The sequence below is a fragment of the Mustelus asterias genome, chromosome 3, assembly GCF_964213995.1.
Source record: "Mustelus asterias chromosome 3, sMusAst1.hap1.1, whole genome shotgun sequence".
NCBI lineage: Eukaryota > Metazoa > Chordata > Chondrichthyes > Carcharhiniformes > Triakidae > Mustelus > Mustelus asterias.
The window spans coordinates 5,338,253-5,366,024 of NC_135803.1; the positions used below are offsets into that span (position 1 = coordinate 5,338,253).

Below are 27,772 nucleotides of genomic sequence, written 5' to 3' on the forward strand. Positions count from 1 at the left end.
CAGGGCAGCCACTGACAGTACTTCCCCAGTGCTTTGTTGTGCCTGTTGTAGGTTGCTGAGATCTCTGAAGCAGATAGGAGCACGGGGAAACTAAATGTTTCCACATCCGTTGCTGCTCCGTTGTCCCAGGATTCTCTGGTTTTGCTTCATGTTTGCTGTTTGTGATTTTCTGACCCTCATTCTGAATATATTTGACAGATTGAGGAGAGCGAGCATTGTCCAGCTGTGGGAGCGAGAGAAACAGAGAGTGCTGTCTGAAGCCTTGGAGAGGTGAGGGGAACAGGGAACAGGGCAGCCCTGCAAATAAAGGCTCATAGCCATCAAGGTCAGTCCACCTCCTGTCCACCGCCACCCCCCCATGCCTCCTCCATTCTTCTGGCATCTTCCCCCCCCCCTCGCCCCCCACTTTGCCCTCTAGCATCCCTGGAACCCACCATCCTTCAAGGTCTCCCCTGTTGATCATTTACTCCCTTATTCCTACCCGCCACATATCGGGAAGAACTTAATCGCACTAAAGGCTGTGGAAATGTGGAAGCACCTCCCCCAAAGAAGCTACTGAGGCTGGGGTCCAATCAAAAATTTCAATTTCTCACAGTGACAAAGTGTTTGGATTACGTGGATTAAAAGTTCTGCGACTGAGATTGGAAGATGGTGTTAAGACACAGATCGGCCATTGTTAACGGAATTGTGGAACAGGCTTGGTGAATGAATGGTCTCCTCCTGTTCCTATGCAGGCCAATAGTGGGGGCACAATGATTAGGCTCAGTCCCTAGGCCAGGAAGAACGGGTGCTGGCGAGGACTGGCACAAGAAACACTAAATGTGACCAGAAGATGTACGTCAGAAGCCTCTGACCGGTGTTGCGGGAGTCGCGGGGCTGGCCAGTGATCGAGCTGGCCAGCAATTGGGAGGCTGGCAGTGCGGAGCCACTGCGCATGCGCCATTCTTGGCACTGACAGATCGGCACACGGGTAGTGACCCGCTCAGCGTGCCGGTTTCAGCCTCTCCAGCGGAGATAGGCCCTGCCCTCCTGAAATGTAATGATATTCACGCTGGAGGCCTCTGCAGTGCACAGAATGTGGGAGATTCTTCTCTGAACTCCCACTGAAAAAAGGCAGTGTGAATTACTCCAGTTTCCCCGCAAATTCAATACTTCGAATATTTTTGGGAGAATTCCGCCAATTAAAAGGGAAAATGTGAAGGGTAATGGGGAATGTTGAGGGTAGGTCTTTCAAAGAGTTAGAACAGGCATGATGGGCCGAATGCTCTTTGCCTGTGTTGCATCAGCGTATGCTGCTCTGGAGGAGTCTGAGTGAATCTTACCGGTTTGCTGTCTTTCTGACAGGGAGCAAGCATTGAAAGAAGAGACAGAGGATAAAGCGGATCAGTGGATGGAACTGAAAGAGAAGCTGATTAAGAAGATGAAGGTACTTCATTTCTGGGTTAACAGATTGGATTGGCACTCTAGTTAACACTGTGTGTGGCACTGGCCCATGCACAGCATCATGTCTCTGGCCCCAGCCCTGGTCGCTGCCGAGGTGATCTCACTTGGGGAGGAACCAGCTGTGACACAATTATTCTCAATGACCCTGAGATAGAGGGAGCGGAGAAACTGCCGGGGTCCCGATCATCAGCATCACCTCAATGCCCCTTCTCACCGCAAACAACCTCCCTCTTCCTCCCTCCCTCACTCACTCACTCACTCACTCACTCACTCACTCACTCACTCACTCACTCACTCACTCACTCACTCCCTCACTCACTCACTCACTCACTCACTCCCTCCCTCCCTCCCTCACTCACTCACTCACTCACTCACACACACACATACCCCCACCAAAGACACGCCCAGCGGGGTCACGTAAAATACATTTGTACCCTCTTCACAACTTCCTGTCCGACCTGGCCTACCTTTTAACCTATTTTCCTGGTCCACTTTAGCCAACTTTATCGTTATACCTTTGTCATTATCTTTATTTAATTTTCAGACTCTAGGAACATAGGAATTAGGAGCAGAAGTCGGCAAGTTCAGCCCTTCGAGCCTGCTCCGCCATTCAAACAGATCCTGGCTGATCTCTCCCTGGTCCCCTATCCACCTCCCCACCTGTTCTCCTTATCCCTTTTTTTATCAGAAATATATCTGTCTCCTACTTGAAACCATTCAATGATTCAGACTCCCCCGCGCTATGGGGCAGCGAGTTCCACAAATTCACCACCCTCTGCAAGGAGTAGTTCCTCCCCATCTCAGTGTTAAATCTACTGCCTCTCAACCTATACTCATGACCTCTAGTCGAGATTGCCTCACAAGAGGAAACATTTGGTCTACATTTACTTTATCAATTCCTTTTAAAATTCTGTATCCCTCGATCAGATCCCCTCCCATCCTTCTAAACTCCAGCAAGTACAAACCCAAACTGTTTAATCTCTCCTCATACATCAACTATTGAACTGCCTCCAATGCCACCACATTCTTCCTCAAATAAGGAAACCAAAACTGGACACAATACCCCCGATGTGGTCTCACCAACACCCTATACAATTGCAACAACACCTCTCTACCCTTATACTCCAGTCCCTTTGCAACAAATGCCAACATCCCATTGGCCTTTTTTATTACATGCTGTGTCTGCACACTGACTTTCTGCGATTCTAGTCCAGGACCCAATCCACCCTCAAACTGAATGTGAAATTCTAACATGTTGTGATCACTCTTTCCTACAAGATCCTTTACTATGAGATCATTCATTAATTCTGTCTCATTACACATTGCTAGGTCAAAAACAGCTTGTCCCCTGTTTTGTCCCACAACATATTATTCTAAGAAACTGACCAGATAAACTCAATGAACTCATTCTCAAAGTTGCTATTTCTTATCTCCAACCAAACTAATTCAACATTCTAACCTGCTGAGCCAAGATCATTTCTAACTACTGTGCTGATCTCATCCTTTAGTATCAGAGTCATCCCACCACCTTTTCCTTTTTTACCTATCCTTTCAAAATGTTGCATATCCTTAAATATTCAGTTCCCAGTCTTAGTCACCTTGCAACCATATCCCTGTAATGGCTGCCACATTGTATCCATTTAAGTCTAGTTATGCTACCAATCCATCTATCTTGTTACGAATGCTGTGCGCTTTCAGATAAAGAGCTCTTAATTGTGTTTTATGTCATTTGTTGCAACACTGATCTGGTGCACTCTTGTGTTTGGCATGCTTTGTCCCTTCCTGTCATATTCTGTCATCATAGAATCCCTACAATGCAGAAAGGGGCCATTCAGCCCACTGAGTCTGCACCGACTCTCTCTGACAGAATACCGTACCCAGGCCCTTTCTCCCACCCGTCCCTGCAACCCCATGGCTTATCCATCTATGCTACATATCTTGGGACACTAAGGGGCACTTTATTGTAGCCAGTCAGCCTACCATGCACATCTTTGGATTTGCCACTTGGATTATCACTTGCCTGCACTGTTGCCTTGTCCGTTCTGTTTAACTTTCTCATCTTTTCCTGACTTGAACCTTCCCCACCATTCTTTAGTCCCCCATAGAGGTAGTTTCCCCCTCCCTCACAGGGGTTGTCCTTTCCTGTTTGTTTTATCGAATTATTTTTATAAGTTGGTGAGAGGGCACCTCCATGTTGAAGCCCCCTCTCCGTCACTTACCCTTTGCTGCAGCATGATGCTCCTCTCAAGCCAGAAGGCCCCTGATTGGCCCTCCAGCTTCACGGGGGAGGCAATGATCTAGTGGTATTATCGCCAGACTATTAATCCAGAAACTCAGCTAATGTTTTGGGGACTCAGATTCGAATCCCACCACGGCAGCTGGTGGAATTTGAATTCAATATAAAATATTTATTATTAAGAATCTACTGATGACCATGAAACCATTGTGGATTGTCGGAAAACGCATCTGGTTCACTAATGCCCTTTAGGGAAAGAAATCTGCCATCCTTACCTGGTCTGGCCTACATGTGACTTCAGAGCCACAGCAATGTGGTTGACTCTTAACTGCCCTCAGGCAACTAGGGATGGGCAATAAATGCTGGCCCAGCCCATGTCCCACGAATGAATAAAAAAAAGAAGTTGCCAGAATTGGACAGGGAAGCAATTAGGGAGGCATGCTGGTCAAAATCCCAGGTCAGTGGTTGTTTCACCCTGTGTGTGCTTGAGTATAAGTGTGGGTGTATGTGGGCAGTTTAGTGGGGATATTTTGGGATCCAACACCTGTGGAGCTGAACCCCAGAAAGATTCAACATCTGAGGAAGGAGGTGGGTGAGAACGGAAGGGAGAAAGTCAGGGTAAAGTAACCTCTCATGAAGGGGCCTTGGTTGGAATAGACCAGGCTATCGCCGGGTCACCCAAAATCTTTAATTCATGACCAACAGAATCCCCTTTGTCAACAGGGACAGGAGGAAGAGATCCAAAAGCTGCGCTTGAAAGAGAAGATTTATGCCAAGTCCCTCTCTCGCCTGGAAACCCAGGGGCTGAAGAAAGAATTGAAATCGCTGAGGCAACAATTGCTCGTGACAGAGGGAGATTTACACGAGTCTGGCTGCGAAATCCTGAGGCAGCAACAGCAGATAGCAGCGTTCCTCACAGGCATCAGCACAGACTTACAGTAAGAACTTTCAGCTGGTAAAACCCCATTCACACAGCATCAGAACCAGGCCGAGAGGCTCCTATCCCTGGCCGGAGAGTCCAGGACATGGGGTAACAGTCCGCCCATAAGGAGTTGAACTGGGATGAGGAGAGGATTGTGAACCTATCAAATTCTCTATCCCAGACAGCCCTGGATGCTCGTTGTCCAGTTTGATTGGACACAATGGGCAGAATTTTACACCCCTCCCAAAGGTGGGGGCGGGGGAGGGAAGCGGGAGGTGTCAGATTGGATAATGGTATTCCCCCCAAGGACATAACTTCACGCTTGGCTGGGCAGGGCCTCCGCGGAATCCTATCCATTCACCTATCAAGACCCTTAGGTGGCCACTTCATGGCCCTCTCCCATAGGCTGGCAGGAGCGGCTGCTGGGAGGGTGGGAAAGTGACATTTACACTTCTCTCCGTCATGTGTGGGAAGGTGGTGGGTGGGTGGGTGGGTTGCTTCAATCTGAAGGTCCCGGGACTCAGTCCCAGGCAGAGTGCTGCAGTACCACTTCTGGCCACTGTAGCGCTGTGCCTGGCTGGGATGAAGAGCTGTCAGCCAATCAGATTGGCTGACAGCTCTTCAAGGGGTGGACAGGAGTCCTGCCTTCTGCCAGTCAACATGTGAGCGTTAAGTGGCAGTGGGAGAATTGGGAGCTGTGCCTGAGGCACCGACTCTCAGGATGCCAATCTCTCACCATCTTAAAATCTCAGCTGGGGGGCCTGGAAGATCGGAACTCGGAAACTTGTGCTTTCCGGACTTTGAACTCTCACTGCCATCTCCACAGATGGAGAGTGCAGGCTCAAAATCAACCCCCTTGTGGAGGGAGTCACATCTTCCCTTTGAGGATACCCTCCATCCTGTTGTGGGGCACAACCACCATGCGATAGACTTTCTTGCAACTCAAGTCTGGGCATCCATGAGGCGCTGTGGACCATCAGCAGCAGCTGGATTGTACTCAATCCCAATCTGTAACCTCATGGCCTGGCATACACCCCCCCCCCACCCCCCCCCCCCACCCCCCCCCCCCCCCCCACCCCCACCCCCGCCCCCACCTACCATTACCACCAAACCAGGGGATCAACCCTGGTTCAATGGAGAGTGCAGGAGGACATGCCAGGAGCAACACCAGGCATACCTAAAAATGAGGTGTCAACCTGGTGAAGCTACAACACAGGACTAGTTGCATGGCAAACAACATAAGTAGCAAGTAATTGACAGAGCTAAGCGATCCCAAAACCACCAGATCAGGTCTAAGTTCTGCAGTCCTGCCACATCCAGCGTGAATGGTGATGGACAATTAAACAACGCACTGGAGGAGGAAGCTCCACAAATATCCCCATCCCCAATGATGGAGGAACCCAGCACATCAGTGCAAAATGTATGTTGCTCTCACCTCGAAGACTCGAGTGAACTGAGGCCTGATTTGTGAATGCCATTCCTTTTCATTGGGTTTGAGGTCAGTGTGGCCTCTTGCTGGCGCGATGCATTGATTTGTGTTCAATTCTGGAGCGGGATCTGAACCATGACGTTGTGACTTAAAGGTCAGAGTGCCCTCCAGGCACGACTGTCCAAACACAGGTTGAGGTGAAGACTGCATGACCTATTGTGCAGCAGTCAAACTCCGAAGCATCAGCATTTGAAAATCACAACTTCTAACTTGGATACGGTTGAGGGGGACGACATACCAGTGGTGAGCCGCAGTGAGAGGATCTCCAGCACTGTGTCCGTCTATGTGGCTCGGGAGGGTAAGGGGGAGAGCGGGAGGGCAATAGTTATTGGGGAGTTTTGGATAGCGTGGAGGAGGATGACTCTCCAGGGGTAAGCCACAGTGACCAGGTCACTGGCACACAGTCAGGCTCTGTAGCCCGGAAAGGAAAGAGAGGGGTTAGGAGAGCAATAGTGGTGGGGGATGCCTCGGTTAGAGGCACGGACAGGCGATTCTGTGGGTGCAAACAGGACTCCAGGATGGTAGTCTGCCTACCTGGTGCTGGGGTAATGGAGGTCTCCAAGCGGATAGGAGGCATCTTAACAGGAGATAAAGAAACGGATGTCATTGTACACATTGGTGCAAATGACGTACATAGGAAGAGCAGGGGGATCCTACAAGAGCAATTCAGGGAGTTGGGAAATAGACTCAAAGGACTGATCCAGGAGAGAGGGCTTCATTTTCCTAGATCAAGGGGAAGTTTTCAGGAGAGGATGGCACCTGTACAAGAAGGACGGGTCACAACTAAGTTGGAAGGGCACGAATATCCTGGCTGGGAGTTTTGCTAGTGCACTTCGGGGGGGGTTTAAACTAGTATGGCAGGGGAGTGGGGATCAAAATATTAGGTCTACAAGTGTGGAGGCTGGGGACGAGCTTGGGGCTGGGACAAGGCTGGCAAAGAAGAAGAGCACTCTGGGGGAGGATGACCTCACTGGGCCTGGAGGTCTGGAGTGCTTATACTTCAATGCAAGGAGCGTAGCAGGTAAGACAGACGAACTTAGGGCCTTAATGCTTACGAGGAATTTGGATGTGGTTGCGGTGACAGAGACTGGGTTGAAAGAGGGACAAGACTGGCAGCTGAATATTCCGGGGTACAAGTGTTTTAGGCGAGATAGAGGAGGGGCCAAAAGAGGTGGGGGAGTAGCAGTATTAGTTGGAGAGCATATTACAGCGGTGCAGAGGGAGGACAATTCAGAGGGGTCGTGTAACGAGTCACTCTGGGTGGAGCTTAGAAACAGGAAGGACGCAGTCACTATGTTGGGGGTATACTACAGGCCCCCCAACAGCCCAAGGGAAGTGGAAGAACGGATATGTCAGGAGATACTGGATAGGTGCAGGAAAAATAGGGTTGTTGTAGTGGGAGACTTCAATTTCCCTGGTATAGACTGGAAATCGCTGAGAGCTGGGACTCTGAATGGGGAGGAATTTGTAAAATGCGTACAGGAGGGTTCTTTGGAACAATATGTAGATAGCCCGACTAGAGAGGGGGCTATACTGGACCTAGTACTGGGGAATGAGCCCGGTCAGGTCTTCAAAGTTTCGGTAGGGGAACATGTGGCAAATAGTGACCACAATTCTGTTAGCTTTAGGATAGTTATGGAAAAGGATGAGTGGTGTCCCAAGGGTAAGGTGTTGGATTGGGGGAAGGCTAACTTTAGTGGGATAAGGCAGAAATTGGCAGCTCTTGATTGGGAGAGGCTGTTTGAGGGTAAATCCACATCTGGCATGTGGGAGTCTTTTAAGGAACAGTTGTTAGGGCTACAGGACAGGCATGTGCCTGTAAAAAAGAATGATAGGAAGGGTAGGATTCGAGAACCGCGGATAACCAGGGAAATTGAGGGACTGGTCAAAAAGAAAAGAGAGGCGTATGTTAGGTCCAGGCAGCTAAAAATGGAGGGAGCTCTGGAGGAGTACGAAGAAAGTAGGAAAGAACTCAAACAGGGAATGAGAAGGGCAAAAAGGGGTCACGAAATGTCCTTGGCAGACAGGATTAAGGAGAATCCCAAGGCATTTTATTCATACGTTAGGAACAAAAGGGTTGTCAGGGAAAAAATCGGACCTCTCAGGGACAAAAGTGGGGAATTATGCTTGGAGCCCAAAGAAGTAGGGGAGATCCTAAATGAATACTTTGCATCGGTATTCACAAAGGAGAGGGATGTGTTGACTGGGAGTGTCTCGGAGGGGAGTGTTGAACCGTTGGAGAAAATCTCCATTACAAGGGAGGAAGTGTTAGGTTTGTTAGAGAATATAAAGACTGACAAATCCCCAGGGCCTGATGGAATCTATCCAAGGCTGCTCAGGGAGACGAGAGATGAAATCGCTGGGCCTCTGACACAAATCTTTGTCTCGTCACTGGACGCAGGTGAGGTCCCAGAGGACTGGAGGATAGCTAATATGGTCCCGTTATTTAAGAAGGGTAGGAAGGATAACCCGGGTAATGATAGGCCGGTGAGCTTGACGTCCGTGGTGGGGAAGTTGTTGGAGAAGATTCTGAGAGATAGGATGTATGCGCATTTAGAAAGGAATAAACTCATTAACGATAGCCAGCATGGGTTTGTGAGAAGGAGGTCATGCCTCACTAACCTGGTGGAGTTTTTTGAAGAAGTGACTGGAATGGTTGACGACGGAAGGGCCGTGGATGTCGTCTATATGGACTTTAGTAAAGTGTTTGACAAAGTCCCTCATGGTAGGCTGGTGAAAAAGGTTGGATCTCATGGGATAAAGGGGGAGGTGGTTAGATGGGTGGAGAACTGGCTTGGTCACAGAAGACAGAGGGTGGTAGTGGAAGGGTCTTTTTCCGGCTGGAGGCCTGTGACTAGTGGTGTTCCGCAGGGCTCTGTATTGGGACCTCTGCTGTTTGTGATTTATATAAACGATCTGGAAGAAGGTGTAACTGGGGTGATCAGTAAGTTTGCGGATGACACAAAATTGGCAGGACTTGCAGATAGTGAGGAGCATTGTCAGATGCTACAGAAGGATATTGATAGGCTGGACATTTGGGGAAAGAAATGGCAGATGGAGTTCAATCCTGATAAATGTGAAGTGATGCATTTTGGTAGAAATAATGTAGGGAGGAGCTATACGATAAATGGCAGAACCATAAAGGGTGTAGATATGCAGAGGGACCTGGGTGTGCAAGTCCACAGATCCTTGAAGGTGACGTCACAGGTGGAGAAGGTGGTGAAGAAGGCATATGGCATGCTTGCCTTTGTAGGACAGGGCATAGAGTATAAAAGTTGGTGTCTGATGTTGCAGATGTATAGAACGTTGGTTCGGCCGCATTTGGAATACTGCGTCCAGTTCTGGTCGCCACCCTACCAGACGGACGTGGAGGCTTTGGAGAGAGTACAGAGGAGGTTTACCAGGATGTTGCCTGGTATGGAGGGGCTTAGTTATGAGGAGAGATTGGGTAAACTGGGGTTGTTCTCCCTGGAAAGACGGAGGATGAGGGGAGACTTAATAGAGGTGTATAAAATTATGAAAGGCATAGATAGGGTGAACGGTGGGAATCTTTTCCCCAGGTCGGTGGTGACGTTCACGAGGGGTCATAGGTTCAAGGTGAGGTGGGGGGAGGTTTAACACAGATATCAGAGGGACATATTTTACACAGAGGGTGGTGGGGGCCTGGAATGCGCTGCCAGGCAAGGTGATGGAGGCGGACACACTGGGAACGTTTAAGACTTATCTAGATAGCCATATGAACGGAGTGGGAATGGAAAGATACAAAAGAATGGTCTAGTTTGGACCAGGGAGTGGCACGGGCTTGGAGGGCCGAAGGGCCTGTTCCTGTGCTGTATTGTTCTTTGTTCTTTGGGACTCGTTAGTTAGAGGGATAGATAGAAGGTTCTGTGGCAGCAAAAGAGACTCGAGGATGGTATGTTGCCTACCGGATGCCAGGGTCCGTGACGTCTCGGGCTGTGTTTTCCGGATTCTTAAGGGAGCATGGTGTTTTCCGGATTCTCAAGGGAAACAGTCACAAGTCGTGGTACACATTGGTACCAACGACATAGGTAAGAGAAGGGACGGGGATTTAAAACAGTAATTTCGGGAGCTGGGCTGGAAGCTGAGAGCCAAGACAAAACATGTGGCCATCTCTGGTACGTTACCGGTGCCACGTGATAGCGAGTTGAGGAACAGGGAGAGAGTGCAGTTAAACATGTGGTTGCAGGGATGGTGTAGGAGGGAGGGTTTCAAATACGTGGATAATTGGAACACATTCTGGGGAAGGTGGGACCTGTACAAACAGGACGGGGTGCACCTGAACCAGAGGGGCACCAATATCCTCGGAGAGAAATTTGATACGGCTCTTCAGGGGGGTTTAAACTAATTTGTCAGGGGAGTGAGAAAAGGAGTTGTAGTCCAGAAGTCAGTGTTGAGGGTGGTGAGGTATTGGGGAAGGTATCAAGGTCAAGGGTGGGTACCGGTAGACAGGAAGGTGGGTTGAAGTGTGTCTACTTCAATGCAAGGAGCATCCGGAACAAGGTAAATGAATTTGGGGCGTGGATTGGTACTTGGGACTACGATGTTGTGGCCATTATGGAGACGTGGGTAGAACAAGGACAGGAATGGTTGTTGGACGTTCCGGGGTATAGATGTTTCAGTAAGAGTAGGGAAGCTGGTAAAAGAGGTGGAGGAGTAGCATTGTTAATCAAGGATAGTTTAACGGCTGCGGAAAAGCACTTCGAGGGGGATCTGCACACTGAGGTAATATGGGCTGAGGTTAGAAATAGGAAAGGAGCGGTCATGTTGTTAGGAGTTTACTATAGGTCCCCAAATAGTAATAGAGATGTGGAGGAAGAAATTGCGAAGCAGATTATGGATATGTGTGGGGGTCACAGGGTAGTTGTCATGGGGGACTTTAACTTTCCAAATATTGATTGGAACCTTTGTAGGTCAAATAGTTCGGATGGGGCAGTTTTTGTGCAGTGTGTGCAGGAGGGTTTCCTGACACAATATGTGGATAGGCCGACAAGAGGTGAGGCCACATTGGATTTGGTACTGGGAAATGAACCGGGCCAAGTGTTAGATTTGGTTGTGGGAGAGCACTTTGGAGATAGTGACCACAATTCGGTGTCTTTTGTTATTGCAATGGAGAGGGACAGGGCCGTACGGCAGAGCAACGTTTACAATTGGGGGAGAGGTAATTATGATGCGATTAGGCAAGAATTAGGGGGCATAAGATGGGAACAGAAACTGTCAGGGAAAGGCACTAATGAAAAGTGGAACTTTTTCAAGGAACAAATACTGGGTATCCTTGATAGGTATGTCCCTGTCAGGCAGGGAGGAAATGGCCGAGTGAGGGAACCATGGTTCACGAAAGAGGTGGAATGTCTTGTGAAAAGGAAGAGGGAAGCTTATGTAGGGATGAGGAAACAAGGTTCAGATGGCTCGATTGAGGGTTACAAGTTAGCAAGGAACGAGCTGAAAAAGGGGCTTAGGAGAGCGGGGAGGGGAGATGAGAAGTCCTTGGCGGGTCGGATCAAGGAAAACCCCAAGGCTTTTTACTCTTATGTGAGGAATAAAAGAATGACCAGGGTGAGGTGAGGGCCGGTCAAGGACAGTAGTGGGAACTTGTGGCGAGGTGATGAATGAATACTTTTCTTCAGTGTTCACCAAGGAGAGGGGCCATGTTTTTGAGGAAGAGAAGGTGTTACAGGCTAATAGGCTGGAGGAAATAGATGTTCGGAGGGAGGATGTCCTGGCAGTTTTGAATAAACTGAAGGTCGATAAGTCCCCTGGGCCTGATGAAATATATCCTAGGATTCTTTGGGAGGCAAGGGATGAGATTGCAGAGCCTTTGGCTTTGATCTTTGGGTCCTCACTGTCCACGGGGATGGTGCCAGAGGACTGGAGAGTGGCGAATGTTGTTCCTCTGTTTAAGAAAGGGAATAGAAATGACCCTGGTAATTATAGACCGGTTAGTCTTACTTTAGTCGTTGGTAAATTGATGGAAAAGATCCTTCGGGATGGGATTTACGACCATTTAGAAAGATGCGGATTAATCCGGGATAGTTAGCACGGATTCGTGAAGGGGATGTCGTGCCTCACAAATTTGATTGAATTTTTTGAGGAGGTAACTAAGTGTGTTGATGAAGGTAGGGCAGTTGATGTCATATACATGGATTTTAGTAAGGCGTTTGATAAGGTCCCCCATGGTCGGCCTATGATGAAAGTAAGGAGGTGTGGGATAGAGGGAAAGTTGGTCGATTGGATAGTTAACTGGCTATCTGATCGAAGACAGAGGGTGGCGGTGGATGGAAAATTTTCGGACTGGAGGCAGGTTGCTAGCGGAGTGCCACAGGGATCAGTGCTTGGTCCTCTGCTCTTTGTGATTTTTATTAATGACTTGGAGGAGGGGGCTGAAGGGTGGATCAGTAAATTTGCTGATGACACCAAGATTGGTGGAGTAGTGGATGAAGTGGAGGGCTGTTGTAGGCTGCAAAGAGACATAGATAGGATGCAAAGCTGGGCTGAAAAATGGCAAATGGAGTTTAACCCTGATAAATGTGAGGTGATTCATTTTGGTAGGACTAATTTGAATGTGGATTACAGGGTCAAAGGTAGGGTTCTGAAGACTGTGGAGGAACAGAGAGATCTTGGGGTCCATATCCACAGATCTCTAAAGGTTGCCACTCAAGTGGATAGAGCTGAGAAGAAGGCCTATAGTGTGTTAGCTTTTATTAACAGGGGGTTGGAGTTTAAGAGCCGTGGGGTTATGCTGCAACTGTACAGGACCTTGGTGAGACCACATTTGGAATATTGTGTGCAGTTCTGGTCACCTCACTATAAGAAAGATGTGGAAGCGCTGGAAAGAGTGCAGAGGAGATTTACCAGGATGCTGCCTGGTTTGGAGGGTAGGTCTTATGAGGAAAGGTTGAGGGAGCTAGGGGTGTTCTCTCAGCGGAGGAGGCTGAGGGGAGACTTAATAGAGGTTTATAAAATGATGAAGGGGATAGATAGAGTGAACGTTCAAAGACTATTTCCTCGGGTGGATGGAGCTATTACAAGGGGGCATAACTATAGGGTTCATGGTGGGAGATACAGGAAGGATATCAGAGGTAGGTTCTTTACGCAGAGAGTGGTTGGGGTGTGGAATGGACTGCCTGCCGTGATAGTGGAGTCAGACACTTTAGGAACATTTAAGCGGTTATTGGATAGGCACATGGAGCACACCTGGATGATAGGGAGTGGGATAGCTTGATCTTGGTTTCAGATAAAGCTCGGCACAACATCGTGGGCCAAAGGGCCTGTTCTGTGCTGTACTGTTCTATGTTCTATGTTCTAACTTCATTTCTCTGAAGACTCTTCCTCTCTCTCCCCCACACCAGCCATCTCCTGCTTACTCCAGTTCCCTCGGTTACAAACAACTCACTGCCTAGCATTCACCGATGTTACTCTGAGCTGGTTGCTAGGAGACATGTAACAGCTGGTTAGGAACGTCTCTCCCATTGAATGCCCCCTTTTGGCTCCCAGATTTTCTCACCCCCAACTGTGAGACTCCGTGCGCCTGATCCTGAATTGTCCCCATCACTGGGATGTGTCACGTCTTTGGCAGTGACACTGTCTGGGCTTTCTCGAGAAGCTGCCCTCAATTCCCCCAATAATGCAGTTTGAACTTGGATTTTTGTTCAAACAAACCAGAAATGAAGAACTATGATCAGTAAACGTGACAATGAGGCTGTCAGATTATGGTGTGGAGATGCCGGCATTGGACTGGGATAAACACAGTCAGGAGTCTAACAACACCAGGTTAAAGTCCAACAGGTATATTTGCTACCAGATAAACCTGTTGGACTTTAACCTGGTGTTGTCAGACTCCTTGCTGTCAGATTATCACAGTGATCTCAGGAAGTTCACTCACATCCATAAATTATCTGAAACTCTGCTGCCTTTTAAGCTAATTCACTCCAAGTCCTGTTCAACCATCACCCCTGTCCTCACTGATCTACCTTGGCTCTCAGTCTACCAATACCTTGGGGGCGATTCTCCCCAAAAAATTCTAAGTGCTGAATTGGCGGGAAAAATTGTATAATTCACGGTGTTTTTTTCAGTGGGAGTTCAGTCACGAATCTCCTACACTCTGTGCAGTGTAGCAGTCACAATCGTGAATATCATTAAAAGCTCGGGGGGGGGGGGGGCCTATTCACGCCAGAGTCTGACTAATCCAGGCCTCTACCCATGTGCAATGGCCCCGCACTGTCAGACTCCCGTTTGCTGGCCAGCCCGGGACCCCCGCGGTGCTGCCCCTTCACCACCCCCCCACCCTGGTCCGCTTGCTGCCCACACGACCATTCCCAGGCCAACCCTGACCCCGCCCCCGTTCTGGGGCGCCCCGATCTCCAGCACCCCTCCCAGCAGTGACGATCCCTCCCCACAGCCCCCACCTTGGCAGACCCCCCACATGAGGCAGACCCCACACCAGGAGGCAGACCCCTCCCCGGCAGATCACACCCTCCCCTAGCCCGCCCCGATCGCTGGCTTCCCTCCAGCCCCGACCAATCCCCATGCAGAGTAGCAGTGGGGTCCCCCCACCCCCACCAATTGCCCCATAGGCCCCTCCCACAACAGGCCCCAAACACTTGGCACTGCCCAATGAGTTTAAAATTCTCACACTTATGTTAAAATCTCTCCATAGCCTTGCCCCATCTCTGTAATCTCCTCCAGACCTACAACCCTCCATGATGTCTTTTGACCAACCCTGACGTGATGGGCAGAAGGGCCTTGCTCTGTGCTGGATACCCCGATGGCTATCTGCGCTCCTCCAATTTTGGCCTTTGTGAGAATCTCCCAGTTGCCATCACAGACCATTGGGTGCCTTCAGCAGCCTGGACCCAAAGCTCTGGAATTCCCTCCCTAAACGTTACCCCTTCCTTGTAGATATCCGTTAAAACCTATTTCAGCTCCAGTTATCAATCAACCGTCCGAATGTTTCTTTGACTCAGTGTAAAATGTCCACTGATGAAGTTTGTGTGAAGAATTTTGGCATATTTCACAATGTTAAAGAAATCGGAGCAGGTATAGGCCATTCAGCCCTTTCAGCCCAGTGAGGTCACGGCTAATATTCTAGCTCAATTTTCCTGCACTATCCCCATAGCCCTTGATGCCCTTAATGTGTCAAAATCTATCAATCGCAGCCTTGAACAAATTCAGTGACTGAGCTTCCACAGGCCTGTAGGATAGGCAGTTCCAAAGATTCACAAATCTCTTCATCGAGGGACATGGACCAAATGCGGGCAATTGGGACTAGCTTAGGGGTTTTAAAAAAAAAGGGCGGCCTGGACAAGTTGGGCTGAAGGGCCTGTTTCCATGCTGTAAACCTCTGTGACTCTATGAATCTATCTGAGTCCCAAATGGGCTGCCTCTGATTGCGAGACTGTGTCCACTGGATCTACACATCCCATGATGTGGAGATGCCGGTGTTGGACTGGGATAAACACAGAAAGAAGTTTAACAATACCAGGTTAAAGTCCAACAGGTTTATTTGGTAGCAAAAGCCACACAAGCTTTCAGAGTCTTAAGCTCCTTCTTTGGCTTAAGGCTCCGAAAGCTTGTGGCTTTTGCTACACATCGCAGCCAGGGGAACATTCTTCCTCTCCCTAGCCTGTTGAGCCCTGGAAGAATTTTATATATTTGAATGAGATCACTCCAGAGATTAAATTCCAGAGAATAAAGACCCAGTCTATTTAATCTTTCCTCAAAGGACAATCCCTCCAATCCAGGAATTAATTTAGTGAACATTTGATGCGGTCCCACTGTAACAAGTATATTTTTCCTTCGGTAAGAAGACCAAAACTGTACAGTAGTCCAGGTGTGGTCTCACCAAGGCTCTATACAATTGGGGCAGCACGGTGGCACAGTGGTTAGCACTGCTGCCTCACAGTGCCAGGGGCCTTGGTTCGATTCCTGGCTTGGGTCACTGTCTTTGTGGAGTTTCCACATTATCCCCATGTCAGCGTGATTTTCCTCCGGGTGCTCCAGTTTCCTCCCACACTCCAAAGATGTGTGGGTTAGGTGGATTGGCCATGCTAAATTGCCCCTTAGTGTCAGGGGGATTAGCAGGGTAAATACATGGGGTTGCGAGGATAGGGCCTGGGTGGGATTGTGGTCGGTGCAGACTCAATGGGCTGAATGGCCTCCTTCTGCACTGCAGGATTCTATGATTATATGATCTTTACTCTGTACTCAAGTTCTCTTGTAGTAAAGGCCATTTGCCTTCTTAATTGCTTACTGTACCTGAATGTTACCTGTCAGTGACTCACGAACAAGGACACCCAAGTCCTTTTGAAGTTTAATGCTTCCCAACCTCTCACCATTTAAGAAACACCCTGCTTTTCTGCTTTTCCTGCCAAAGTGGATAACCTCATATTTGTCCGCATTGTATTCCATCTGCCAAATAAATGCAAGTTGTTGTTGACTCTGATACCTTATCAGCTAAATACTCATCCCAGCTCCTCAATTGAGTTCTTAAGGAATATAATGCTACATGACATAGGAGCAGAAGTAGGCCATTCGGTCCATCGAGACTGCTCTGCCATTCAATGAGATCATGACTGATCTGATGTGTTAATCCTCAACTCCACTTTCTCACTTTATCCCCATAACCCTCGATTCCCTTACTGATTAAAAATCTGTCTATCTCAGCCTTGAACATACTTAACGACCCGGCCTCCACAGCCCTCTGCGGTAAAGAATTCCACAGATTCACTCCCCTCTGACAGAAGCAATTCCTCCTCATCTCTGTCTTCAATGGGCAACACCCTTACTCTGAGATTGTACCCTCTGGTCCCAGACTCTCCCACAAGGGGAAACAACCTCTCAGCATCTACCCTGTCAAGCCCCCTGAGAATCCTATATTGTCTCAATAAGGTCTCCTCTCATTAACTCCAATGAGTACAGGCCCAACTTACTCAACCTCTCCTCATAAGAAAATCCCTCCATCCCTGGGATCAGCCGAGTGAACCTTATCTGGACTGCCTCCAATGCCACTATAATCTTTCCTTAGATAATGGGACCAAACTGTACGCAGTATTGCTGCTATGGTCTAACTAGCGCCTTGCATAGTTTTAACAAGACTTTGGCTTTGATCATTCACTATTTATTCCCCACCTCAGGAAGGCAGCTGTGAACCAGGACTCAGGATATTGCCTGTCATCCGCAGACTTCCATCACATCCGCAATCAACTGGATGTCATTTGTCGAGCTTTGCGTGAAGGCTCATTACCTGCCGGCTCAGCAGAGGGCCAGATCACACCTCCCCAGGTAACATTTCACTCCATCGCCTGATGTGAGACACCAACATTACAACAGAAAAGTCCTGGTGGGGAAATGTTTGGATAGGTCGCACTCAGCCAGTGAACACGGTCGTGACGTTAACTGAATACATTTGTTGGAACTGGGAGCTGCGGTGATGGGGAAATAGAACCATAGAAAATTACAGCTCAGAAACAGGTCTTTTGGCCCTTCTTGTCTGTGCCGAACCATTTTATGCCTAGTCCCACTGACCTGCACTTGGACCATATCCCTCCACATCCCTCTCATCCATGTACCTGTCCAAATTTTTCTTAAATGTTAAAAGCATTTACCACTTTATCCGGCAGCTCATTCCACACTCCCACCACTCTCTGCGTGAAGAAGCCCCCCTTAATATTCCCTTTAAACTTTTCTCCTTTCACCCTTAGCCCATGCCCTCTGGTTTTTTTTCTCCCCTATCCTCAGCGGAAAAAGCCTGCTTGCATTCACTCCATCTATACCCATCAAAATCTTATACAATCTTATCAAAATGATAAACATATTGGCTGGAATTTTACCGGCCCGTCCGCCATGGGAATCGGAGGGGGTGAGGGGTGGACCATGGAAAGGGCATTGACTTGGGGTGGGATTTTGCTGTTTCGGGACGAGCGAGGCTATAAAATCCCACCCACTGATACCTTTCCAAAACACCAATGATAGAATAAAGCTCCCTCCCAGAACCCAGTTTGATTTTGAGTCTGTCTCGGATTCTGTGCTTCCCTGATTGCTCCATTGTTAAATCCAGAGCAGGTTATAATATTTTCCCTGTGTTTCCACAGGATGTTCCTGTTTTGCTCCAGGTATCAACGCCGCCCCCTGAGAACGGACACAATCTGTGAGTGGGTTGCATTGTAACAGCGCGCTGGATTTTTTCAGGCAGGGAGCCTCAGTTTGCTTCAGCGTCAGGCAGACTTTGGGAGGTGTCCCAGTTTGTTAGTGTTCACTGGTCAACTCACCCCATCACTTACTGGACACATCGCAGGCTCGTCAGGTCAAATGTCACAGCCTATTCACCAATCAGGTCAGGGCCTCATTACGTGACACATCATGACGTGGACATGTGACATTCCCCCGGCTTGGTCAAGTGACACGAGAGAGCTCTTGTTATGTGACCCCATTCTTCCTGCATACAGTCCATGGCACTCTGCTGTGACCCTCCATCACATTATGAAGATACCATCCTTCAGTCACAGCCCTCACTGGTCTGTTACTGCCACTCCACACTGGCCACGATCTCTGAAAGCCTTTACCCTTCGCCTGTTTGTCCAAGCTGCTGATATCTAATACATTCCATGCAGAATCACCCGGTCATTTGACAAACAGGGTTTGCTGCTACTGGTTTCCACAGAGACAGCTCAATGACCATAGTCATCGTCCGCCAATCCCTAATTGCAGTTCAGTATTTCTGGGTGCCAAGTGTTTAGGAGTGAGCATGGTTCCATGAAGAATTTCTAATGAGCTTCAAGCCAGTCCACTAAACTTGCAGAGTCACAACTTCGTGTGGGTCCATGCCCCATCCCAGAGACCTGAGTACATAATCCAAGCTGGACTCCCGATGCCAGTGCTGAGGGAGTGCTGCACTGCCATCTTTCGGAATGAGACATTAAACCAAAGTTCCATCTGCTCTCTTGGGTTGATGTAACATAGAAACTAGAATCAGGAGTAGGCCATTCAGCCCTTCGAGCCTGCTCCACCATTCAATAAGATCATGACTGATCATCAAATTCAATAACAAAAACAGAAAATGCTGGAAAATCTCAGTGTGTCTGACAGCGTCTGTGGGGCGAGAATAGAGCCAACATTTCGAGTTTGGATGAACCTTCAAGGTCAAGGCTCTATTCTCGCTCCACAGACGCTGTCAAACCTGCTGAGATTTTCCAGCATTTTCTGTTTTTGTTTCAGATTCCAGCATCCGCAGTAATTTGCTTTCATCAAATTCAATATCCTGATCCCCCCTTCCCCCCCCCCCATATATAGAAACATAGAACATATATAGTAACACGTCACGTGGTCACAATGGGAAGGAGAACAGGCAATTTCTCCCGTGTTCTGAGGCTAATATTGATTCATCAGCTAACATCGCTGAAAACTAGATTTTGTCTTTGTTCTTTCCTGGGAAGTGGGCGTCGCAGTTCCGGTGGAGTGGACCCGGTTGGCACAGAGGGAGCAGTCCCTTTGGAATGGTGAAAGTGGAGGGAAGGGGAAGACATGGTTGTGGTGTCACACTGGAGATGATGGGACTGACGGAGGCTGGTGTGGTGGCAGCGGGAGGGCAAAGGGGGAACCCTGTAATGGTTCTGGGTGGGAGCAGAAGGGGCAGGAGCAGGAGTGTGTGAAATAGAAGAGGCCAGGGTAGGAGGGAATCCTCGGTTGCGGTTGAAGGAATACATTTCAGAAGCGCTGGTATGGAAAGCTGCATCCACTGAAGATGTGATGGTGATGGAGATACTGGGAAAATCATAGAATCGTAGAACGAATCACAGAATCCCGACGGTGCAGAAGGAGGCCATTTGGCCCATCGATCCTGCACCGACAACAATCCCACCCAGACCCTATCCCCGTAACCCCATGTATTTACCTTTATAAAGTATATTTGTTAGTCACACGTAAGGCTTACATTAACACTGCAATGAAGTTACTGTGAAATTCCCTGAGTCGCCACACTCTTTGGAGGAAATAATAACAAATGGGATTACTATCTCAATGGAAACAAATTAAAACATGCTACCGTGCAAAGGGACCTGGGGGTCCTTGTGCATGAGACGCAAAAGCCCAGTCTGCAGGTACAACAGGTGATCAAGAAGGCAAATGGGATGTTGGCCTATATTGCGAGGGGGATAGAATATAAAAGCAGGGATGTCTTGATGCACCTGTACAGGGCATTGGTGAGGCCGCAGCTGGAATACTGTGTGCAGTATTGGTCCCCTTATATGAGGAAGGATATATTGGCATTGGAGGGAGTGCAGAGAAGGTTCACCAGGTTGATACCGGAGATGAGGGGTTTGGATTATGAGGAGAGGCTGAGGAGATTGGGTTTGTACTCGTTGGAGTTTAGAAGGATGAGGGGGGATCTTATGGAGACTTATAAGATAATGCGGGGGCTGGATAGGGTGGAGGCGGAGAGATTCTTTCCACTTAGTAAGGAAGTTAAAACTAGAGGACACAGCCTCAAAATAAAGGGGGGTCGGTTTAAGACAGAGTTGAGGAGGAACTTCTTCTCCCAGAGGGTGGTGAATCTCTGGAATTCTCTGCCCACTGAGGTGGTGGAGGCTACCTCGCTGAATATGTTTAAAGCGCGGATGGATGGATTCCTGAGCGGTAAGGGAATTAAGGGTTATGGGGATCAGGCGGGTAAGTGGTACTGATCCACGTCAGATCAGCCATGATCTTATTGAATGGCGGGGCAGGCTCAAGGGGCTAGATGGCCTACTCCTGCTCCTATTTCTTATGTTCTTATGTTCTTACTCCGGCGCCTGTTCGGGTCAATGCACCTAACCAGCACGTCTTTCAGAATGTGGGAGGAAACCGGAGCATCCGGAGGAAACCCACGCAGACACGGGGAGAACGTGCAAACTCTACACAGACAGTGACCCAAGCCGGGAATCGAACCCTGGTCCCTGGCACTGTGAGGCAACAGCGCTAACCACTGTGCCACCGTGCCACCCCTTGTTAATCCCCCTGACACCCCTTGTTAATCCCCCTGACACTAAGAGGCAATATATTGAACATATTCAAGCAGCGGCTGGATATAGCACTTGGGGCGAATGGGATCAAAGGTTATGGGGAGAAAGCAGGATTAGGCTATTGTGGACGAACAGCCATGATTGTGATGAATGGCGGAGCAGGCTCAAAGGGCCGAATGGTCTCCTCCTGCTCCTATCTTCTATGTTTCTCTGTTTCTGTATCATGGCCAATCCACCTAACCCATACATCTTTGGAGAGTGGGAGGAAGCTGGAGCACCCGGAGGAAACCCACGCAGACACGGGGAGAATGTGCAAACTCCACACAGACAGTGACCCAAGGCCGGAATTGAACCTGGGTCCCTGGCGCTGTGAGGCAGCAGTGCTAATCACTGTGCCACCGTGCTGCTCCCCCAATGGATTAGGGGTCACTGGGCTGCCAAATCAGCTGTGGGGTTCCGGCATTTTCTGATTCTATTTCAGATTTGCTGCATCTGCAGTATTTTGCTTTCGGTCGGGAAAGGCAAGTTCTTCACCTCGACTTTTTGCTTTCTAGAAATGACCAGGTGAAACGTGAAAAGCACAAAGGAACATCAGCTGTCTCTGCAAACCAATCAGCTTCAGCTACTGGGAAAAAGGTCAAGAAAGGAAGGAGAAGGTCAAAGATCAGACCAATCCAGAGGTCTGGCGACCAATCAGAATTAAAAGGACATCGTAGCCAATCCGTGAGCCCGCCATCATATGGTCCTCCACCATCCTCATTCCCAACTGAGCTGGGCAAACCCACCAATGGTGATCACAAACCGAAAGGTGACCAATCAGAATCTCGAACAAAGGGTCAGCTGACTGTTCCCAAGGCGGCCTGGGGTGTGGTTCAAAGTTCAAAGCTAAACCCAGGTATTGGCTGAGATTCTTTCGGATAATAATCATTAATGAACAGTGACTGAGCTTAGTTCAATTCTGAACATTCCAAAAACAATGGGGGAAATCTTACCACAAAATGGCGGAGAGTTGTTATCAGTGAGAAAACCGGCATGTTTCCCTCCAGATCTTGCTGCATTCTGCCAAAAAAAATCAAGGGGGCCAATTTCAAACTCACATGCAGGGGGAGGGGCTGCACCATGCAGGGGGGGCCTCACCACACAAGGGGGCAGGGCCTAACCACGCAGGGGGTTGGGCCTCACCATGCCGGCAAAGTTTGGCTGCACTGAGAAACATGGCTCCCAATCACGACAGCAATAAAGCTTCCCATTCCCTCCCGGCAAACACGGAGGTCTCAGGAGTTCTCCCCCACCCCCCCTCACCTCCATTAGAGTCGGCATTAACTCCGAACCCCAGCCCCCACTGATCATCAGTCCCCACCCCTCCAAACAGTCGGAGCCAATACCCAGCTTCCCTCCGCAACCCCTCCACCAAAATGGCCACCGCCAGCTTCCCCTGCACCGCCGTCCGCTCCAGACCCACCACCACATATAAATGAAACCAGCATCCCCCCCCCAACCCATGACGCATGAGGCTCCCACTGGGGCCTGCCCCTGGCACAGGTTGGCACTGCCAGGTTGACATGGGTATGATGCCAACCTGGCAATGCTAACCTGTGCTGGGGCAATGCCACTGTCTGGCCTGTCTCTCTCCCCCAGAGGTGATACATCACCTTGGCATGGGTTGAAAATGTAGGGCGAAGGGTGGGTTAATCGTATTAAATATCTTTAAATGAATGTAACACAGATTCACACTCGTTACGGGGAAGATTGGCATTCGGGAGGGGTGGGGAAGGATTACTCGTCCAGTGAAAATACACCACTGCCCTCCCCTATTTTAACACAGCTACCTCCAGATTGCAATAGTGTGGGTGACAATATTCTCCTGAGCAAATCTACAAAAGGCTGACAGAGTCCCTCTAATGGTTTGATTCCAGGTCAGCAGGATTCACGCCAGGGGACAGAGACTGGTCTCCTTGATACACAATTGGCTCAATGTCAATTTCAGAGCTTCAGAGGCAATGGGGTAAGTTTAGGTCTGTGATCCCTCGTCCTGCTAAGATAAACTAGACAGTCAAGCCAACAATTTGTAAAAAAGCGGCGTGGATTCACCTGAGCAGAGAACACGTTTGTTCAGACACAAAGCACATTTCTCGCATTTATTAACTGTATTTTTGTCTTCAACTCCCTGTACACTGTCCCCATCGACAGGTACAGCACGGGGTTAAATACAGACTAAAGCTCCCTCTACACTGTCCCCATCAAACACTCCCAGGACAGGTACAGCACGGGGTTAGATACAGAGTAAAGCTCCCTCTACACTGTCCCCATCAAACACTCCCAGGACAGGTACAGCACGGGGTTAGATACAGAGTAAAGCTCCCTCTACACTGTCCCCATCAAACACTCCCAGGACAGGTACAGCACGGGGTTAGATACAGAGTAAAGCTCCCTCTACACTTGATTTTTAATTAATGACTTAGAGGAGGGGGCTGAAGGGTGGATCAGTAAATTTGCTGATGACACCAAGATTGGTGGAGTAGTGGATGAGGTGGAGGGCTGTTGTAGGCTGCAAAGAGACATAGATAGGATGCAAAGCTGGGCTGAAAAATGGCAAATGGAGTTTAACCCTGATAAATGTGAGGTGATTCATTTTGGTAGGACTAATTTAAATGTGGATTACAGGGTCAAAGGTAGGGTTCTGAAGACTGTGGAGGAACAGAGAGATCTTGGGGTCCATATCCACAGATCTCTAAAGGTTGCCACTCAAGTGGATAGAGCTGTGAAGAAGGCCTATAGTGTGTTAGCTTTTATTAACAGGGGGTTGGAGTTTAAGAGCCGTGGGGTTATGCTGCAACTGTACAGGACCTTGGTGAGACCACATTTGGAATATTGTGTGCAGTTCTGGTCACCTCACTACAAGAAGGATGTGGAAGCGATGGAAAGAGTGCAGAGGAGATTTACCAGGATGCTGCCTGGTTTGGAGGGTAGGTCTTATGAGGAAAGGTTGAGGGAGCGAGGGCTGTTCTCTCTGGAGCGGAGGAGGCTGAGGGGAGACTTAATAGAGGTTTATAAAATGATGAAGGGGATAAATAGAGTGAACGTTGAAAGACTATTTCCTCGGGTGGATGGAGCTATTACAAGGGGGCATAACTATAGGGTTCATGTTGGGAGATATAGGAAGGATATCAGCGGTCGGTTCTTTACGCAGAGAGTAGTTGGGGTGTGGAATGGACTTCCTGCAGTGATAGTGGAGTCAGACACTTTAGGAACATTTAAGCGGTTATTGGATAGGCACATGGAGCACACCAGGATGTTAGGGAGTGGAATAACTTGATCTTGGTTTCAGATAAAGATCGGCACAACATTGTGGGCCGAAGGGCCTGTTTTGTGCTGTACTGTTCTATGATCTATGTTCTACGCTGTCCCCATCAAACAGTCCCAGGACAGGTACAGCAGGAGGTTAGATACAGAGTAAAGCTCCCTCTACACTGTCTCCATCAAACACTCCCAGGACAGGTACAGCACGGGGTTAGATACAGAGTAAAGCTCCCTCTACACTGTCCCCATCAAACACTCCCAGGACAGGTACAGCTCGGGGTGAATAAATATTAAAAAACACAGATTTCAAAGCCAGCAGGCGAGAGTAGAAAGCAGAGAACTGCAGCTGACTGGAGCTTTGGATGATGAGTGTTGTGATCAGAGTGAAAATTCCACCGTGGCAGATTTGCAATTTTTGATGTGAGAAGTGAAACAAAAATTCAGGCCTTCAGTGCCTCGAGAGACTCGCTGAGTCTCCCTTGTAATGTTTTTGAAATAACTCTGAATATTCTTAATAATTCACACTTTTACAAATCTATTTCAGGTGAACAAGATGTTCAGCAAAAGGCTTTCTTTGAGAGTCGGCGGAAACCCGGAGTAATTGTTGGATTTTGTTGATGTTTGAAGTTTGAAGGAATGTTTTTGCACACAGAGAGAGGAAAGCAAGACTTCATCTCAAAGCATTGCAACTTTATCCAATAGGAAGCTGGATAAAGATTTGAAAAGGAAGAATATAAAACCATTCTGGGAAATTCAAAGCGGAGATGGGATTGAAGGACTGATCTCGCTTTGCAAATCCAAAAGAATGGTTTTATTTACATGTAATAAATCCTCGGAGGCAGAAGTCCCTTCACCAAAGTCCCTTTATTTACAAGTCTGACAGCAGCATACAGAGGGCTTTCTGTTAACATCTACACTCGGAGTCCCTGGTTAAACACAGTAAGAGTTTTAACAACACCAGGTTAAAGTCCAACAGGTTTATTTGGTAGCAAATGCCATTAGCTTTTGGAGCGCTGCTCCTTCGTCAGATGGAGTGGAAATCTGCTTGAGTAGGACCACCACCTACAACCCCAGGGGGAACAGACAGGTAGAGAGTGAGAACGCGACAGTCTGGAAGGCCGTTTTACTAGCTCTAAGGTCTAAAGGTCTTCCAGTCACCCGGGCAGGGAAGCAGATTTCCACTCCATCTGATTTCCAGAGAGCAGATTTCCACTCCATCTGACGAAGGAGCAGCGCTCCGAAAGCTTGTGGCATTTGTTACCAAATAAACCTGTTGGACTTTAACCTGGTGTTGTTAAAACTCTTACTGTGTTCACCCCAGTCCAACGCCGGCATCTCCACATCACTCCTGGTTGAATACAGAGCAAGAGGCTCCCTGATTGGCCCACCAATTTGACCCTTAATCAGCGAGTTCCTATTCTAACAGACCCACCTCGATTGCCTGATTAAGGTCACTGCACCACAGGAACATTCCTGATCCCAGGATGTGCCAAGTCCTTTTACAGCCAGTGGAATAGTTGTTAAACTGTAGTCACTGTCCTAATGTCAGATGCAACAATTTACACAGCAAGATCCCATAAATAAAATGGCCCTCTGTGCCAGAATGATTATGTGATAATGACTGGATTGTCTGTTTTCTTGGATGAAGAATAATAACTGGGGTAGAACGCTACGAAGAACTGCCCTTCTCTTCCATTTAGTTCTAAAATCTTTCACAGCCACGTGAGAGGTCAGACAATCCCTCTGTTTAACATCCATGTGATAAACTCTGACAGTGCAGCATTCCCTCAGTGCCAACACTGGTCATGAGGCCAGGATTGGATAAGGAATAACCAATGGTCTGTAATACAGGGCAGGATTGGATGAGGAATACTCGATGGTCTGTAATACAGAGCAGAATTCAGCCGCACGGATTCAAATTCCAGATTTTCCATAGAATTATGGTGACCATATTTTCAAAAGTGGAACTCTGGGCTCCCTGAGGTAACGCGATCTCACAAGATGAACAGTATTTACTGAGCAGCTCCGGAGGAGTGGAACTTTCTCCTGAAATAAGTGAAGTGGCTTTAAATCTATTGTTATTTCTTCCTTTCAAAGTCGATTCCCCGCTGTTGATAGAAGCCAGTTGGATAAGAACCTCCAGCCTTCCTGCTGCCCATTACCTTCCCACTTCACCCTTTCTTCCCTTATTCGGAATGTTATCTTGTGTAAGGTCTGGGGTCCATGAGTAATTCCAAAATTCAATCCAAACTCATTTCACTCCAGCAGGGTGAGTGGGAAGACTGAAAACCGGGACATTTGAGCCGTTTTGTGGAAATTGTTAGAATTTTTATTGAAAAACTGTGACATCTGTTCACCCTCGAGAAGATTTACAGCCATTTGGCCCATCCGTTCCATGCTGGTGTCTCATGCTCCACACAAGCCTGCTCCCTCCCCTCTTCACCTCATTCACTAAACATCTTCTGTTAACACTGTTGCCCCGCAGCGCCAGGGACCCGGGTTCAATTCCTGGCTTGGGTCACTGCCTGTGTGGAGTTTGCACATTCTCCCCGTGTCTGCGTGGGCTTCCTCCGGGTGCTCCGGTTTCCTCCATTACTCCAAAGATGTACATGTTGAGTGGATTGGCCATGCTAAATTGCCCCTAATTGTCCAAGATGTTCAGGTTAGTGGTGTCGGATGGGGAGCCTGGGGAAGATGTTCTGTCGTAGAGTTAGTGCAGACTCGATGGGCTCAATGGCCTCCTTCTGAACTGTTGGGTTTCTATGATTCTGTCTCTTTCATGTACTTATCTTCTCCCCCCTGTATCTGTATGATTCACTCCACCCACTTCCTGTGATAGCGAGTTCCTCACCCTCACCACTCTCTGGGGGAAGAGAATTCCCAATGGGATTTATTGACGACTGTTGTGTATTTATCACCTCCAGTTTTGGGAATATTCCTGAACTGAAAGCTGGGAGTTAAAGCGAAAGAACATGGCACATTGCGCTCAACTATCCTCCAGTCCAATTAACAGATCTCACACCCAGTGGTGAGGGGGGTGGGGGGGGGGGGGGGTGCCTTGTGGAGCAGTGGGTAGGGTCCCTGCCTCTGACACAAGTCAGGACTGGGTGGCCAAGGACATTGTGTTTAGAACGAGGCTAACAATCATCAACTTGAAAAAGTTCCCAACACACACAGGCAGGAAGATTGGGAGAGAGATTCCGGGTTTGCCAGCTGAAACTGGAGCCTCTCCAATCACTGGTCACACTGCCAGACTACAACATGCATGGAAAAAGTGTGAGTTGCCATGGTAACTCAGACTGCTTTGGAGGCCGGTTGGCGCAGTTGACTGGTGTGGATCAGATTGGTGCCAACAGCAAGGGGTCCGATAT

The 27,772-nt window shown here is 48.6% G+C and overlaps 1 protein-coding gene across 1 annotated transcript; it reads left to right on the forward strand.

Moving 5' to 3' along the window:
- Positions 1-237: 237 nt before the first annotated feature.
- Positions 238-25,278, forward strand: LOC144482685 (uncharacterized). The gene is made up of 8 exons (XM_078201531.1): positions 238-325; positions 1,345-1,426; positions 4,403-4,617; positions 17,241-17,388; positions 18,198-18,253; positions 21,656-21,996; positions 23,018-23,106; positions 24,946-25,278. The coding sequence occupies exons 2-8, from the start codon at positions 1,391-1,393 to the stop codon at positions 25,000-25,002; spliced, it is 942 nt and encodes a 313-aa protein (XP_078057657.1). The 5' UTR covers positions 238-325; positions 1,345-1,390; the 3' UTR covers positions 25,003-25,278.
- Positions 25,279-27,772: the final 2,494 nt, after the last annotated feature.